General features: G+C 33.9%; 2 protein-coding genes across 4 annotated transcripts; one reads left to right on the top strand and one right to left on the bottom strand.

Annotated features, from left to right (window-relative positions):
* The first annotated feature begins 3,590 nt into the window (after window positions 1–3,590).
* LOC112904382 (lysine--tRNA ligase) lies at window positions 3,591–6,337 on the top strand. Of its 2 annotated transcripts, none has more exons than XM_025974250.1 (3): window positions 3,591–3,993; window positions 4,045–5,647; window positions 6,168–6,337. In XM_025974250.1, exons 1-3 carry the CDS (start codon window positions 3,926–3,928, stop codon window positions 6,258–6,260), a joined length of 1,764 nt encoding a protein of 587 aa, XP_025830035.1. In that variant the 5' UTR covers window positions 3,591–3,925; the 3' UTR covers window positions 6,261–6,337. The 2 variants fall into 2 exon arrangements, with proteins under 2 accessions (XP_025830035.1, XP_025830036.1); XM_025974251.1 differs by having other exon boundaries at window positions 3,593–3,867.
* Window positions 6,338–8,634: 2,297 nt separating this feature from the next.
* Window positions 8,635–9,589, bottom strand: LOC108744733. 2 transcript variants are annotated; one of them, XR_003231070.1, is made up of 4 exons: window positions 9,503–9,589; window positions 9,131–9,381; window positions 8,918–9,077; window positions 8,635–8,788 (listed from the first exon to the last, which is right to left on the bottom strand). XR_003231070.1 is itself a non-coding variant. In XM_025974260.1 (3 exons), the coding sequence occupies exons 1-3, from the start codon at window positions 9,290–9,292 to the stop codon at window positions 8,661–8,663; spliced, it is 450 nt and encodes a 149-aa protein (XP_025830045.1). In that variant the 5' UTR covers window positions 9,293–9,492; the 3' UTR covers window positions 8,635–8,660. The 2 variants fall into 2 exon arrangements, 1 of the variants encoding a protein (XP_025830045.1); XM_025974260.1 differs by lacking the exon at window positions 9,503–9,589 and having other exon boundaries at window positions 9,131–9,492.
* Window positions 9,590–15,895: the final 6,306 nt, after the last annotated feature.

Below are 15,895 nucleotides of genomic sequence, written 5' to 3'. Positions count from 1 at the left end.
AGGTCTTGATTGATTTGGATGATTATTTGGTCGTCTAAATTGAGAGACGGTTCTCATTGAAACGTCGCCAGCATTAGGTCTTTGGTAATTGTTTCGAGGAGTATTCCTGTGCTGTTGTTGGAATACCGGGTGAGGCTTAGGCGCAATGAAAGGTTTGAAGGGAGTATTTCTGTTTAATAAAGGAAATTGTTGTCTAGGAATTTTTTGAAAAGTTTGAGGGTTGGTAAAGGGTTGTCTTTGCATTGGATTGAAATTTTGTCGAGGTGCAAAGTAATTTGTTTGTGGATGTTGTTTTTGTGTAGGAGTGTTGTGTGGGTGTGGCTTTTTAGAAGTACCTGCCATTTGCCCATATATTTCCAATTTCTTGTTTTGATTGTCTAATTCTTTGCAATAATTGAGTGCCTGAGATAATGAAAGGGGTCGTCTTATTTTTAAATCTGAATAATAGGGTTCACCGTCAGATAATTTAAAAATATTAAGTGCCCCTTTCTTATAGTGACTCATTAATGCATTCTGGAATGGGTCACCTTCAAAAACACCTGCTAATTGAGTTAAAATTACCTGAATTTTGTCATAAAAATCTTCAACTGATTCGTTAGGTTTTCTAACGCAACAAATTAATTGATTAAATAATAAATCTTCATTTTCTAGAGATTTAAATTTTGTTGTGATTAAAGCTTTTAATGTAGACCAATCACTTGGCCTTTCACTAAATATGCAGATTCTGCTCTGCCTGTTAGTTTACTAACAATGTGTCGAAATTTCAAATTTCTATAGGCCGGAGTTGTGGTAGAGATATTTGGGTCAAAATTATCACAATCCGAAATGAACCTATCCACTTTTTCGGGAGAACCATCAAATGGAGCGATGATTTCACCAAAAGCTTTGATTAATTTCAAAAATTCGTCGAGTGATGCCATGCCGTGCAATAATTAAAATGGAAAAGGGGAAAACAACATAAAAACAGGAGTTACAGCAATTGTACTCACGTTTTAAAATCCTCCAAATACTCCTGATCCTTTAGTGGAACGTTTCGTCAGGAATTGTCCAGTCGAAGGTGAAGGACTTTTCAGATGATGAAATGATATTCCAGGGGTCAGAAGTCTTTTCCAGGGGTCAGAAGTCTTTTCCAGGGGTGTTGGTTCCTGATGTGGATAGAAACGTCGCAAAAATTGAAACTCTGAGGTGTTTGGGATGAAATTTGTAGATTTCCACCTTCTCTATCCAGTTCCGGGCAGCGCCAGTTAAAACGTACAATGTTCGAATGGAGTTTTAAAAACACTTTGTTTTAACATTTATTTGGTTCGGTTTTCAGGAACCTAGATTACACTTTATTATCTTAATTATTACACACTATTGATGGCAAATGAACAAGTTACATAGGTTTGACCTATAAAGTAGACTGTTGAATGAATGAGAAAATTATAACATTATACTCGACGTCATGGGCTACTTTAGACCCACAGTTAAAACGTACGATGTTCGAATGGAGTTTTAAAAACACTTTGTTTTAACACATTTATTTGGTTCGGTTTTCAGGAACCTGGATTACACTTTATCTTAATTATTACACACTATTGATGGCAAATGAACAAGTTACATAGGTTTGACCTATAAAGTAGACTGTTGAATGAATGAGAAAATTATGAGCTTATATACTAATTGGATGTGTCATGGCCGGTGGTATAATTCATAGGTAGGGGCAAAGGTTGCTGGATGTAACTCCACTTCAGTTTACGATCATGAGATTTTCGATTGTGATAGATACGTAGTTCTTATAACATGTTCAGTCATCTAATGGACCTTACCGCGAGTGCATTTTCTTCGGCTGATCCATAAGTTAATACTAAACTTAAACAATAACATTACCCAAAAGAGCAGTTGATTCCGACCTACTCAAGGTGAATTTTGCTACGATCAGCTGGAAATCGTAATTAATTTGCGGTAATGCAGGGCCGGCATCAAAACTGTTATAATTTTATAATTTTTTATTTTGTTTCAAAAGTCAAAAGTGTTATAACATTTTATGTTCCAAATGTCCGTAGGAATCTGTGGTATAAATATTAATTATTATAACTGGGACACCCTATATAACCCACATTCCTGCGGTTGTAGGATTGGATAAACTAGCCACTTCGTTACATTGTAATGTACACAACATAACGGAAATTAAAGTTATTGCGTTTTTTTGTACAAATAATAATCGTGGATACCTTCTACTTAAACAGATTTATTAAAAAATGAAATGTATAACTTAAAACGTGGTGACAGACCAAAAAAAGTAACATTCAATAACCTAAAAGTAAACAGTATAGAGTAACTACATAAAGCAATATATAACTAGATAATTGACAAGGGAACTAAAATAAAAAATCATAGAACATACTTAAAAGAAAGAATCAGTTAAATTATGAAAACTAATTTCTTGTTAGTTACTGTTAAATGTGTAATGTAAAGAATGCCTTTATGGCAAGTAATTTCCTTTTCATTATCAGATGTTCCGCTCGAAAGCGTCCTGGACGCAGCAGCATTGTCGATCGTCAAAATAATATTGGTGTCTGAGTCGGCTGGCACTTGGTGAAACATGTTTGGATTATAACAAAAACTCGACAAATCTAAGAAAACACTTGCTATTGTAGTGTATACTACAGATACTTCTTACAAATGATTCAATTACCGAAAAAATTTGCAGTTTTTAATAAATTCATTTATGAAGCTAGAATACCAAGTGTTTTCTTAAATTTACTGACATTCTCTAAATGTCGCACTTGCCTTTTTTTTATGTGAACTACTACTATTCAGAACATTGTAAACGGGAAAGAGAAAATTGTAACATCCTAAAATGCATTTCAATTGCACAGGGCGAAAGAATACGTCGTTGATCAAATGTTTTTAGGAAAAAAGTATTGAGATTCGTGGCGTAAGTAATCTTTAACTTGGTAACCTTATCTTACTTCTTAATACAGCATCTGTAAGTATATTTAGTAACCTGTAGGGGTGCTAATATAAAAAATATATTAATGTTACGACCTACAGAAATCAATACATGAAACGAGTAGCTTACTGATTCCACTAAGACTGTTGTTACACAACTATTTACAGTACCCTCAAACTGAATTGAGCTGTTTACTGGTGGTGTGAGTCTGAAGCTGAAATTTACTCATCGTGTAATCATTTTGTCTTGTGTATAAAACGCACCAAACGTGATCCCGTTTTTATTAAGATCACTTTCTACTTCATTTCTATGTATTTTTGTTATTTTTACTTAAGAAATATTTTTCTTTATAAGTGGTCATTTGTAGTACTCAGAAAAAAAAGTTTTTGTACTACTTTTTAATGTTTATTACTCTTATTCTTTCATACTACCTAGATGAAGCTACAATTTGACATGTAACAATCTATCTTCAAGAAGAAACAAACCATTTTCTACTTGAAAATAGGTTGTTATATGAAAAATTGTAACTTCATCATTTAAGAAAATTGAAAAATTTAAAACAAAACTAATCCTATTTAAATTCCCCGCCTTTTTTATCTAATGTCAACCTTTGATAATAGATGACGCAGAAACTCGAATATTTCATCTAACGGCCAAACCACCCTTTGTAGATCTATTATCTATGGGCCAAACTCATTAGAGAATGTAAGCTGTAAGCTATAGTCATAGATAATAGATCTACAAAGGGTAATAGTGGCTATAGTGATATCTATGGAGAATGGTTAAGGAATCGTAGAAAATTGAGGCACGTTTCTAATTATTGGGAATATTAACAATTTAGGATAGTTGATAGTAACCTGAAAGCATCCTAGGTCCTTATACATTGAAATACCTATAATGGCTGATGAAATTGTCGAAAAAATATCAAAAAAGTGAGTTAAATACACAGTGTGAGCTTGTAAAATGTTGGATTAATTTATTTCATGTAATATGTTACGATTACTACAGAAATCTGGTATTGGTAACAAGATTATCTATTTATCGCGAAGTTTAAAAAGGTATGTCCGTTCAAATAAAAATTTAATTAATTGTACTTTATTTGCTTTTAGTGAACTGAAGCGAAGACTTAAAGCCGAAAATAAGAGCAAAGAAAAAGCTGAAAAGAGTAACGAAAGTGGTCAAAGATCCTTAAAAGGTCTTCCTAAATCTGAAGATGAAAACATTTCACCAAATGAGTATTTCCGACTTAGAATGCAGATGATATCTAAATTAAAAGATGTAGGTGGAGATCAGCATCCCTATCCTCATAAGTTTCATGTTTCTATTTCATTAGAAGACTTTATAGCCAAATATACTAGTTTACAAGTCGGAGAAATTGTTGAAAATGGCATTGAAAGCCTTGCTGGTCGTATTCATTCTATCCGAGCATCAGGTGCTAAGTTAATTTTCTATGATCTTCGTGGAGAGGGTGTAAAACTGCAAGTTATGGCAACATTAAATTATTATGAACCACAAGAGAATTTCTCAGATGATATTGAAAAAATCAGAAGAGGTGATATAGTTGGTATTACAGGATTACCTGCCAAAACAAAGAAGGGTGAATTGTCAATAATCCCAAAGAAAATAAAGCTACTTTCACCTTGTCTGCATATGTTGCCACATTTACACTATGGTTTAAAAGACAAAGAAACAAGGTTTAGGCAAAGATACTTAGATATAATTATTAATTCAAATGTGAGAAACATTTTTCAGACAAGGGCAAAAATTATTGCTTACATCAGAAGGTTCTTTGATGAGTTGGGATTTCTTGAAATTGAAACACCAATGATGAATGTAATAGCTGGAGGTGCAGCTGCAAAACCTTTTATAACATACCATAATGATTTGAATTTGAAATTGTATATGCGAGTTGCACCTGAATTGTATCATAAAATGTTAGTTGTTGGAGGGTTTGATAGAGTATATGAAATTGGTCGCCAATTTAGGAACAAAGGTATAGATTTAACTCATAATCCTGAATTTACAACATGTGAGTTTTATATGGCATATGCTGATTACAATGATGTAATGACTATTACTGAAAAATTACTTTCTGGATTGGTATACAGTATTTGTGGATCATATAAAATCAAGTATCACCCAGATGGGTTGGAAGGTGATGAAGTGGAAATTGACTTTACACCTCCTTTTAAAAGAATATCTATGCTTCCAACTATAGAAAAAGCACTAAATGTTAAACTTCCTGCTCCAGATCAATTATCAACTTCTGAATCTACCAAATTTTTAAGTGATTTATGTAACCAGCACGAAGTGGAATGTGCTTTGCCAAGAACATCAGCAAGACTACTAGATAAATTAGTAGGTAAATTTATTGAAGAATTTTGTATTAACCCAACATTTATTATTGACCATCCGCAAGTAATGAGTCCTCTGGCTAAATGGCATCGTTCTTCATGTGGACTAACTGAGAGATTTGAATTGTTTGTAATGAAAAAGGAAATATGCAATGCGTACACCGAATTAAATGATCCAGTTGTTCAAAGGGAAAGGTTTGAACAGCAAGCTAAGGATAAGGCATGTGGCGATGATGAAGCTCAGTTAATTGATGAAAACTTTTGTACTGCATTAGAATATGGTTTGCCTCCAACAGGTGGATGGGGTTTGGGGATCGATAGATTAACTATGTTTCTAACTGATAACAACAACATAAAGGTAATGTGAAAGCAGTATATTCTTGATTGTATATTTTTATAAAAAGAAAAAAAAAACAAAAGTCATGTACTTCATGGAGTGAATGTCAAAGTTACTAAGTATAATATTTCTGTTTTTATTAATGTCATAATTAAATCAATTTGAACAATACATAGATATGGTTGCATCTTTGTAAATACTTTTTAATTCTCAACTTTTTTTTATAAAAGTTTCTGCTATTTTTAATAATAAAACGTACTTTACACTGTTACACAAATATTTTATTTTGTGCCAAAACATGTATATGACTGACAAATTAATAAGTCTGATCATGTCATTATATGTTTTGGATCATGCAGGACTTTTTTTTTATATATACATATCATATATGTTACAATCATTGCTTACAATTTTTTTTTTCTGTCATAAGGTTTGATATAAAAAAGCAACGTGGCATTATTGAATTTTAAGAATATTATAGTACATAGAGTTACATATTTTTGGAATTTGTGATTATAATTTTTATTTTTTTTGTTTTCAGGAAGTATTGCTATTCCCTGCAATGAAGCCTGATGATCAAAATAAAAAAGAAACAACTTTTGCTGATTTAAATGGAGGTACTTGCAGCAATTGAAATGTTACTGTAATGGAAATACATTTCTTATTAAAATTTGTCTTGAATCTTGTCACTAATAAACTGTTTTTAATATTTCTTTTCATAATTAAACAACGGTTACAAAAAAAAAACAAAATTCATTTTATCATGGGCATATTCATATACCTACTCAACCTACTTCAAGATAATATCGAAAATATTAATAATAAAAACGAAATAAGTGGTTAATGAATGGCTCTTTGAAAATTCACATTAAATAATGAGCTTTTCAAACTTTTTTATGACTAACGCCTTCTTTTTCTCTTTTCTCAATTACATATACGTGCTATGTACTTACTTTAAAAAAGTCTTTTTATATATTTTTAAATACAGTGTAAAAACGTTACACTATGTCTAGTTTAAAGCTGAAATGTTAGTTGCAGAAAAAACACAATAAAATTGTTATATTAGTTATTGAGCAGGAGAACTAAAGCTACGAATTTCAAGTATTAAAGAAGCGTCTTATTATATTGAATATGAAACACAACGTGAAGATGTGTCTTATTACAAATACACCTCCCGTCTGAGAATTATTTTCCAAATTGTTAAAATTAACTTTTCTTGACTTGTGTGGCTTCATCATTGCGAACATGTTAATTTTAGATATTTTGTTGTAGTTTATAACACGTAAAAAGATGAACTAATCGTTTAAAGTAAGGCAATCTCCTAACCGGTAGGTAACAGTACGAGTGTCCGGGCGATACGCATTCGCATCCTACAGGCAACTCGACATGTATCCAAAAAACGAACATGCGCAACACAAAAAAGAAAAGAATATCTACAAAGATAAAGGAACGCAAAATACGCATTTAAATCTAATAACGAAAATAAAAACTAAAACCAAACATACCGCCGCCCTTGAAAGGCTGGACTTTTAACTTAATCTAATTTGTTATCATGCTTCGTGTCGAAGGGCAGTATATAAATTTTTGTCACCGCCCTTTTGTGCACTATACCTGACGGGACTTTCACGTTCACAACCCGCTATCGTCACATCTGGATGGGTCTTGATGACACGATCGAGCTGCCACTGAAGAGGGGGTGTAGTATTTTCCTTCAAAAGCACCATCGTGTTGTGGGGAATGTGTTGAGGGTTCTGGAACATCAAGTTAGTCCTGTTTTGTAGGTGGGATAAATACTCTTTGGACCATCGGGACCAGAAATGCCGTTGCATTTGTTGTAAGCGTTTATAAAGGGAAAGTCTATTGATAATTATATTTTTAATATCCTCTTCGGGAATAGGTGACAATACATCTTCTATGAGGAAGTGTGAAGGAGTGAGGACAAGGTAGTCGTTTGGGTCTGAGGAAAGGGGTTAAAAGTGTCCCCAACCCGCTAAAATGCGGAGCGCGCGGGAGTATGAAATGTTACGTGATAAAATTCTTACTTAAATACGTCATAAACGCCTATCATCACTAGAATTAAATAACGTTTTGAAAATCTCTTTTAATTGATTATTCACGTCGACAAACGACAAGCCATTATCATAGTAAAAATGTTGAATGATACCTCTACGTGAGATAAACCTTTTCAAAGTATTCAAGAAAGATTCCTTTGTTAAATTCACTGTCAGATCCAAATGCATAGCACGTGTTACAAAATACACAAATACTTCTACATAGACTTTCATCAACTTATACTTTCTTAATTTAGTGTCTTTGATTAAAAATGAACCAGCGAAATCTACGCCACTGGTCCTGAAAGGCCGAGCTGCTCTCAATCGCACTTCGGAAAGATCGCCCATTGGTTGAACTACAGTCACTGGCTTGACTTTAAAACACTTAACGCAATTCCGTAGAACACTTCTTACCGTAGCTCCTTCATTTAACACCCAATATTTATTTCGAAGATTTGCTAAGATTTGGTCCTGCGTGAAGAAGTCGATATGTTAACCGCGTATTATTAACCATTGTTGATCGTTCTCCCACCAGTACTTTGTCAGGAGTGGTTTCAACAGAATTGTAGTTTGGAGAACGACCAAATTTGAAGAAATTTCGAGTCTGGCTGCAAGGCGTACCTTCCCATACAGCACATGAATATCCATGGGATGTTAAAAAAACATCCATCTTGGATTTTAAGGATATCTTAAACAGATCCGTTTCATGTTCGGCGGACGTCTTCAGGATGTAGTATGGATAGACGAATGTCACAGTTTCGTATATTCATAAAACATCCACAAAGGACGTTTGAAAAACATACGAACGGGACATTTTAGGAATGATATATATGTATTGTATATAATGCATATATATATTTGTTATCATATTTTTTGATGGAATAGGCTGTCTCTTTATACAAACGCATATAAATCTCAACCTAAGTTTATTGCATACAAACAAAAAAATATCTTATTTGAACATTATGAATAAATACAAGGCATTACAATAAGGAATTTCCTTTATTTTTTGTGATTAATCGTTCTTTTGCTCTTCGTAAATAATTTTTAATCGCTTCTTCTAGATCCTTGCTTGAACAACTAGATGTTGCCTGATTTAATCCAGCAGCATCTGTGGAATAGAAAAGAAACATATTAATAGTTTTTTAAAAAATATTAGTATGTAACTTATGATTAATCATACCTATCTAAATTTACTTAATGAAAACTTATAATCTTATTTTATTAATTAGTAACTTACTTATTATCAGTCTAGATAGATGGAGATGACTAAAAACTTCCTTCTTTTTGGCACCTAACCAACTATATTTTACGGAAATATCGTCCGACAAAATTTTTGTAAACACCCTCTTTACAAATTCGTAGGGAGTATGTCCGCCAATTCTTGCAATTTTTTGTGCCTAAAAATATTAACTGCAAGTATTTCTACCTAAAACTAATTAAGCAAATTTACCGATAATTTGAAGTTTACTTCGTTTTCGAGAAATTTTTCAACTCTGACCAAATCTTCTTCTGTTTGTATTGGCATTTGAAAGTTTTGAAAAAATACCTGTTGATGGATGGAGTCTTTTGAAGACTGGCAATTTATTTGTTTGACATCGTCAATTAACTCCATTATAGTCGATTATAAAATATTTTGCTTCCTGATTATTTGTGTCAAATCATTAATTACATTGTGTTGCGAACAGCAAGTACAAGTTAAATCTAAAAAAGAATAGGTAGGATGCTGAAGTATCCTGAATTAATATTAAATGTTTTAAAAATATTAACTGAAAACGGAATGTAGTTAAAGAAATGTATTTATTTTGTATGTACACGTAGGTACCTGCACTCATAAAAGAAACATCGTTGTTTCTCCATAAAACCTTTCATCCCCCAAATTCACCCTTACATCGTTTTAATTTTATGTAATGTCGTCGTCTTAGATTTTACCCCCCTTTGGAGGTTGAATTTTTTAAAATGTCGAGATAGGTCTTTCAGAAATTAAATGAGAGACCATTAACACCAAGTTTCAAGTAAATCTGACGACAAATACTATTTGTTCCATTTAAACATTGCAACTACTCTTCACCACTTCTCCCCCCCATGGGAACGGAATAAAAAGTATTCTATGTCCGTCTCCTGGTTCTAGGCTACCTCCCCATCAATTTTCAGCCAAATCGGTTCAGCCGTTCTTGAGTTATAAATAGTGTAACTAACACGATTTTCTTATATATATATATAGATTACGGTCGCAAAAATTGTATCAAATAGTTTGAATTTCTCATCCACATGTTTTGATTGAGTAGGAGTGTTGAAATGAGCAAACAAAACCTTGTAGGAATCTTTATTACCGATATGTCATCTGATTAATGAGTCATTAATGTAATTAATTGCCGCTAAGTGTGATACTTAAGCCTAAAACTTTTTGCTGTTACTGCACTATTCCCAGCCAATCTCGTATCGCTCTTCATTCGTGTATCCCTTCTACTACTTGAGTGCGATAAATTGTTCGTTATTTATTTATTTCTGTAGTTTTTTAAAACATTTGTAAGAAGGGATTCCAAGTTAACATTGTATTTCTAGTTAGCCTTGCCGGTATCCTGTATAGTACAATATGTATAAGAGCCGCAAAAACGCGAACTTTGAAATTAAATATCTCTGAAACTATATTGTCCAATAATTTCAGTCTGCACATATAGGTGAAGAATAACTTAAATAATATTCTGTCAAAATTTCAAAAGAATCCTAAGAAAACGCTTTTCATGGAACAACTACCTTAAATGCAACAAGATGTTAAATATACTTAAAAATGTAGGGATGAGTTACAAAGATAGAAGAGTGATACTTAGTTTGTATAAGGAGCAACTGGCAGTTATAGAGCTAGGGCTGCAACGTAGAGAAGTAAATATTAGGAAGGGAGTCAGACAGGGATGCACACTGTCACCGCTACTTTTTAATCTATACATCGAAGACGCGATCAACATCATTAAAGACAGTACAACTGTAGGGATAGATATACAGGGGCAAAAGATTAGTATGCTTAGATTTGCAGATGATATAACAAGGAGGAATTAGAAATAGCTTTAAATAAAATGGAAGCGGTACTGACAGGTCAGTACTGTATGAATATAAATAAAAGTAAAACTAAAATACTGGTATGCAAGGAAGGAAAAATAGATAAAAATTAGATATCTAGGAAGTCAGATAAGTCAGGACGGAAGGAGTAGTAGGGATATAAAGCAGAGGATAGCGCAGGGTCGTGTCGCCTTAATAAAAAGAAGTCACTTCTATGCTCGCGAACGATTAATTTAGAAATTCGAAAATGGTTGTTAAAGGTGTATGTTTGGAGCGCGGCGTTGTACGGGTGCGAAACATGGACAGTGGGCGCGGTGGAAAAGAAAAGGTTGGAAGCTTTCGAAATGTGGTGTTATAGGCGAATGATGAGGATAAAGTGGGTAGAAAAGGTTAGAAATGAAGAGGTATTAGAAAGAATAGGAGAACAGAAGACTCTACGGAAGTCAATAAAAAAAAGACGAAATAGCTTGGTAGGACACCTTCTCAGACATGAAGGTCTAGTCAGACCCATATTAGAGGCAGAAACAGGAGTTAGGAGGGGTAGAGGCAGATCGAGGTTAGATGACTGTTCACAAATAGTTAAGGATGTGGGCTGTTCTAGTTCTAGGGAAATGCGAAGATTAGCTTAGGATAGGAATGAGTGGAGGTACGTGTCCAACCAGTCTTAGGACTGACGATGATGAAACGTAACTGAACGGGAAACTCCTGCCTTGTGTTTGATTGAACCTGCGCAGACTTTAACAACCTTCTTAGGCTGTGTTTTGTCGGCAAAAATATAGGATGTTTCTTGTAAAAAGGATATGACGAATTTCAAATGCGACCTCCTACTCGTAAAACATGCCTATCGTCCAAAAATGATTCCAAAGCTAAAATTTTGCTTGCTTTAGTTATTGGTTTAGAATTTTTTAAATACTTAATTTCACTATTAAATTCACGTTCTTGCATTAACTTTATTACTTTGACTGATGAAGTATCGAGATCGGGTATCGTCAAGCATCCGCCAGTTTTATTTTCATTTTCAACAGTAACCTTGTTTATGAATCTTAAACAATAGCTAAATACGCGTACTAGTTTGTAAAATGATGAAAACTTATGGATTATGTCTAGGTTCTTTTCCGTCATGTTAAATGTGAATTGCTTCACTTTTCGTTTTTCGAGAATTTCAAGTTGTGAACAATCGAGTGGGGTCGGTCACAAGCTTTCAACTTTCATTAAAAATTCCGGACTTCACCACCATCGATGACAAATTTTCAATAATTCAGGATAAAGTTTGAGTTAATAAATCGGCTGGGTTCAGTGCTGAACTCACTTGGCACTAGCACTCTACTTTTGTGCAATCTTCAATAACCGTGATACGATTAGCTATAAACGTTTTGAAACTATTCGGTTCTGCTAGAGTCCGACTATAAATAAGTTTTTGAAAATTCTATATTTAGCGAGGCTTTTATCCTTTTTATCAAACATGCTAGCAGAACAGCGCTACACAATTCCAAACGAGGTAAAGAAATTGTTTTTAATGGCGCTACCTTAGATTTTGAGCATAACAGTTTCAAGAAATGAGAAGAGTCGCAAAAGTCATGCAACTGAAATAGTTATTTGTCTCGGGGTACTTATTTCGTTTATAAATTGTTTTTTCGAGAAATTTAACCGAAATCGTATGTATATTAATTGGCACCGATTCATCCCAGTCTATTGTGGCTCGCTTGTAGTAAGATTTTAGCGATTATAGTCACCGGCACTAAAAGCCCCAACGCGTCGAAAATTGTCGCTACCAACGAAAATATCGAACACTTTAAAACGGTATTCCGAATTTGATTATGATTTATACTATATTGCAATGTATCCAACTGCAAGTTCCACAAGAGTCCCACCATACGAGAATTTTATTCGTTATTTATGTAATACTCTACACGTTTGTTATTAGGTTCGTCCAAATCACGTAAAATATTTTCATTGATCGATTTCCACTTACACAATTTGAATCCTGCACTACTTAAGGTATTTGAAATTTCACGCTTTAAATGTTTCGAGTCTCGCGGATGCCGTACCGTACGTTACTGTGTTGAATCTAAAATGTTTTATTTCATTGGTCTTATTTGTTCTGTAAATCACGATGAATCTTTTCCACATTTACCTGACGATACATTTTACTAATATCCGCGGTAACTGCGCAATCGTACTGTCTAAATCTTAAAATAATAACCAACAAATCGTCCTGTATTACGAGTCCTATCTTTAAATATCGTTTAACGAAACATTCGTATCAGTTTTTCAAATCGTTAATGAATGACATGTCCGAGTGCTTCATATTCCGCCATAAAATCTCAATAATTTTTTTTAAACCTATGTGTAATGAATTTTATAACGAACGCCGGTATTATCACGTTTGAAGTTATTTATGAATTCCTGCTCACAATCACGCTCTTTTTTTGAGTAAGTTTCGCCAAAATCTATTTCCTTAATTTTCCAAAATTTCTCTAATTCTCTATGTAAAATTGTATCTTTTGTTGACAGAGTGCAAAATGAAACTTGTGATTTCTCAAGATTTGCCATATTTCCCGTGATCACTCAACCTAACTTAGAATTGGGTTTTCTTTGCCGTTGTTCATCTAATCTACACAAAGTAATTTCCAAAAAACGTCTACCCCTAATGGTTCTATGGGTCCCGGTTCATTGAAATTAGAATCTGCAATAATTGTACTGTCTATCTTATCTAATTTCGATACATCAAAATGTGTTTGAGGAATTTGGTCGCTAATTTTATCAATTATTAAAAATGTTCTAGTAGCCGTGTAATTGTTGTGAACTGATTTTCTTGTGGTTTGTGTTTTATTTGAAATATATTCTATAGATTGATTTATACCGCTTACTGGTAAATTTATTTTTGCACTACTTAAATTCAGCGTTTTAAATAAATCGTACGTTATGAAATTCGACTGTGATCCGCAATCCAATGGTGCACGGCATTGTATTAAATTTCATTTGTTGTCGAACGCATAATGAATTACCGCAGATAAAATAGCTTGTTGTTTAGGTGTTTTCGTATGTGTAATGATTATAGCATTTTTTGTGTCTGCCGATTTTTCTGTGTCCTAGGCGGTATTGGCTTTTGTGTTCTTTTATCCCGGTCTTTATACTCCTTTTCGTAGTTCAAATGGAAACCTGACCACAACGGACCATTCCAACAGCGACGAACTTCCAATCTACCAGTTTCGCAGCCGACAGTTCTACAGCTGTATATTCTAATATATAAAATTCTCGTGTCGCGGTGTTTGTTGCCAAATTCATCCGAAACGGCTGGACCAATTTTTATGAAATTTTGTGTGCTTATCAGGTAAGTCTGAGAATTGGCCAACATTATTTGTCATACCCCTAAATGGTGGTCCACCCCAAATTTTTCTTTTTTTGGACAAAATTTTTTGTTTTTATTTTTTAATGATTCACCATTGAAAAATACATGCAATTCTAAATTTTAACCCTTATACGATCAACCCCTGATTTTTAATCCCGATTTTTATATTATTCTCTTCCATCCACAAGATGGCAATCGAATATAATAATTGTAGCATACTATAATTTTCATGTATATTTCTATCAACCAATCGTTTATCCCCGCAGATGTCTCCCGTTGTCACTTCTCAATCAGCAAACATCACGGAGTAGGGATGAGATCGAAGCCGGCTTCCTATCTCTCACTCTCTATACACTTTTCGTCCATTTTTTTTTTTGGTTTCATTTGTCTCGATCGTAGCAGTGACTTATCATTTTAATTTCTCAGTGCAACTCTCAAGTTAATTTTATTCTTATAGTGAATATATCATTATTTCTCATTGCTATTGTCCCACTTCCCCCCGGCTTACAAAAGATGGGCTCCATCTTTGGCTAAAGAAGAAAAAATTGAAAAAGGAAAAAGTTCCTTACTAGTAATCATCAGCAAATTAAAAATAGAAAGTTGTTGCAAAAAACATTGCTTAAATATTAAAGAACTACATCTAATTTACAATTATTAATGTTTTTCACGACACACATTTTTTAACACTTAGTATATTATGACATTATTTAAATTAAACACCCACTAGCATACCAACACTTCACAGTTCTTCATGAGTTCGCACTTTTCGTATCGTCTTTTTCTTGAGGAGAGAACCCGTGTGGTTTGGATCAAGGTCAGCATCACGTTTCCATCGTTGAAAAAATAGGGCAATTGTAGACAATAATAAAGCATACTAACACGTCAGGAATTATACATCGATGCTTGTATAGGTAATTTTGCTTGGGTCGTTCCCCGTTGGCGTGTCAGATGATCCGTTAGCTCGCCCACCGTATTCTTGGCTGTATTTTTTAACAGCAGTTTTGAAAATAAAATCAAGTTCATGGGAGTTAAAACTGCTGATGTATTCTTTTTATATATTATGTTTCTTAATAATCTTCTGGACGTTGCAGTTTTTCTCATATTGCTGGGCGCTGGTCCAGTATTGTAGTCAGTAGAAAAATGTTAGTTGAAATAAAGTTTGCCAACTCGCTCCGTGGTTTTCTCATTGTTGTTTAATTTTTATAAATTGTATATTATGGGAANTCTAGAGAACGACACCCTTCTTTCTTCGTTTCTGCAGTCGTAGTGCCCACAACGGTTGCAACTGCAGCATCGTGGCCTGCCGTCGGAACATCTAGTATTCGGCAAGGATGTATAATGTTGATTTCTTTGTCGGCTTTGATCGTACGAATTTCTTTGTTGGTTTCCCCTGTAACCGTTTTCTCTGGACACATTTCCTCTTGGCGGATTTTCTTCTCTGTTCTTATTTTCTTGATATCCCCTGTATTGATTTTGGTAATTTCTGTGAAAATTACCCCTGGGTGTTGGAGACTGATAATAATTATTCGCGTTCCAGATACGATGTTGTTGTGTTGAGGCTGGATTACGATAGTTTGGCCGGAACCTTGGCCGTATACTTCCTCTGCTGCCGGATGCGTGGTTTCTTGTGTTTTCTTGAGATGATGTTATTGTTAGAAGTGATGTTTGGGCCGTCATTCGATCATTTAGAACCCTTTCCCTAACTTCGCTTAACCGTAATACTAATTTTTTAAGTTCATCAAAAGTTGTTATACCGTTACTGAATAGATAATAAGTTTCTGCAAATGATGAGTGCAGTCCATTCTCAAA

Source organism: Agrilus planipennis, unplaced genomic scaffold (assembly GCF_000699045.2).
Source record: "Agrilus planipennis isolate EAB-ADULT unplaced genomic scaffold, Apla_2.0 scaffold46, whole genome shotgun sequence".
NCBI lineage: Eukaryota > Metazoa > Arthropoda > Insecta > Coleoptera > Buprestidae > Agrilus > Agrilus planipennis.
Note: the sequence above shows the minus strand (reverse complement) of the source record. Positions and strands in the feature narration are given on the sequence as shown.

What these genes read in the sequence shown, in the direction of transcription:
- LOC112904382 (XM_025974250.1), top strand. Translation starts at nt 3,926, where the DNA reads ATGTTACGATTACTACAGAAATCTGGTATTGGTAACAAGATTATCTAT. An exon ending in TTATCGCGAAGTTTAAAAAG is followed by an intron (nt 3,994 to 4,044) that starts GTATGTCCGTTC and finishes ATTTGCTTTTAG; the next exon opens with TGAACTGAAGCGAAGACTTA. An exon ending in CTGATAACAACAACATAAAG is followed by an intron (nt 5,648 to 6,167) that starts GTAATGTGAAAG and finishes TTTTGTTTTCAG; the next exon opens with GAAGTATTGCTATTCCCTGC.
- LOC108744733 (XM_025974260.1), bottom strand. Translation starts at nt 9,292, where the DNA reads ATGGAGTTAATTGACGATGTCAAACAAATAAATTGCCAGTCTTCAAAA. An exon ending in AAGTAAACTTCAAATTATCG is followed by an intron (nt 9,078 to 9,130) that starts GTAAATTTGCTT and finishes TAATATTTTTAG; the next exon opens with GCACAAAAAATTGCAAGAAT. An exon ending in TCTATCTAGACTGATAATAA is followed by an intron (nt 8,789 to 8,917) that starts GTAAGTTACTAA and finishes TCTATTCCACAG; the next exon opens with ATGCTGCTGGATTAAATCAG.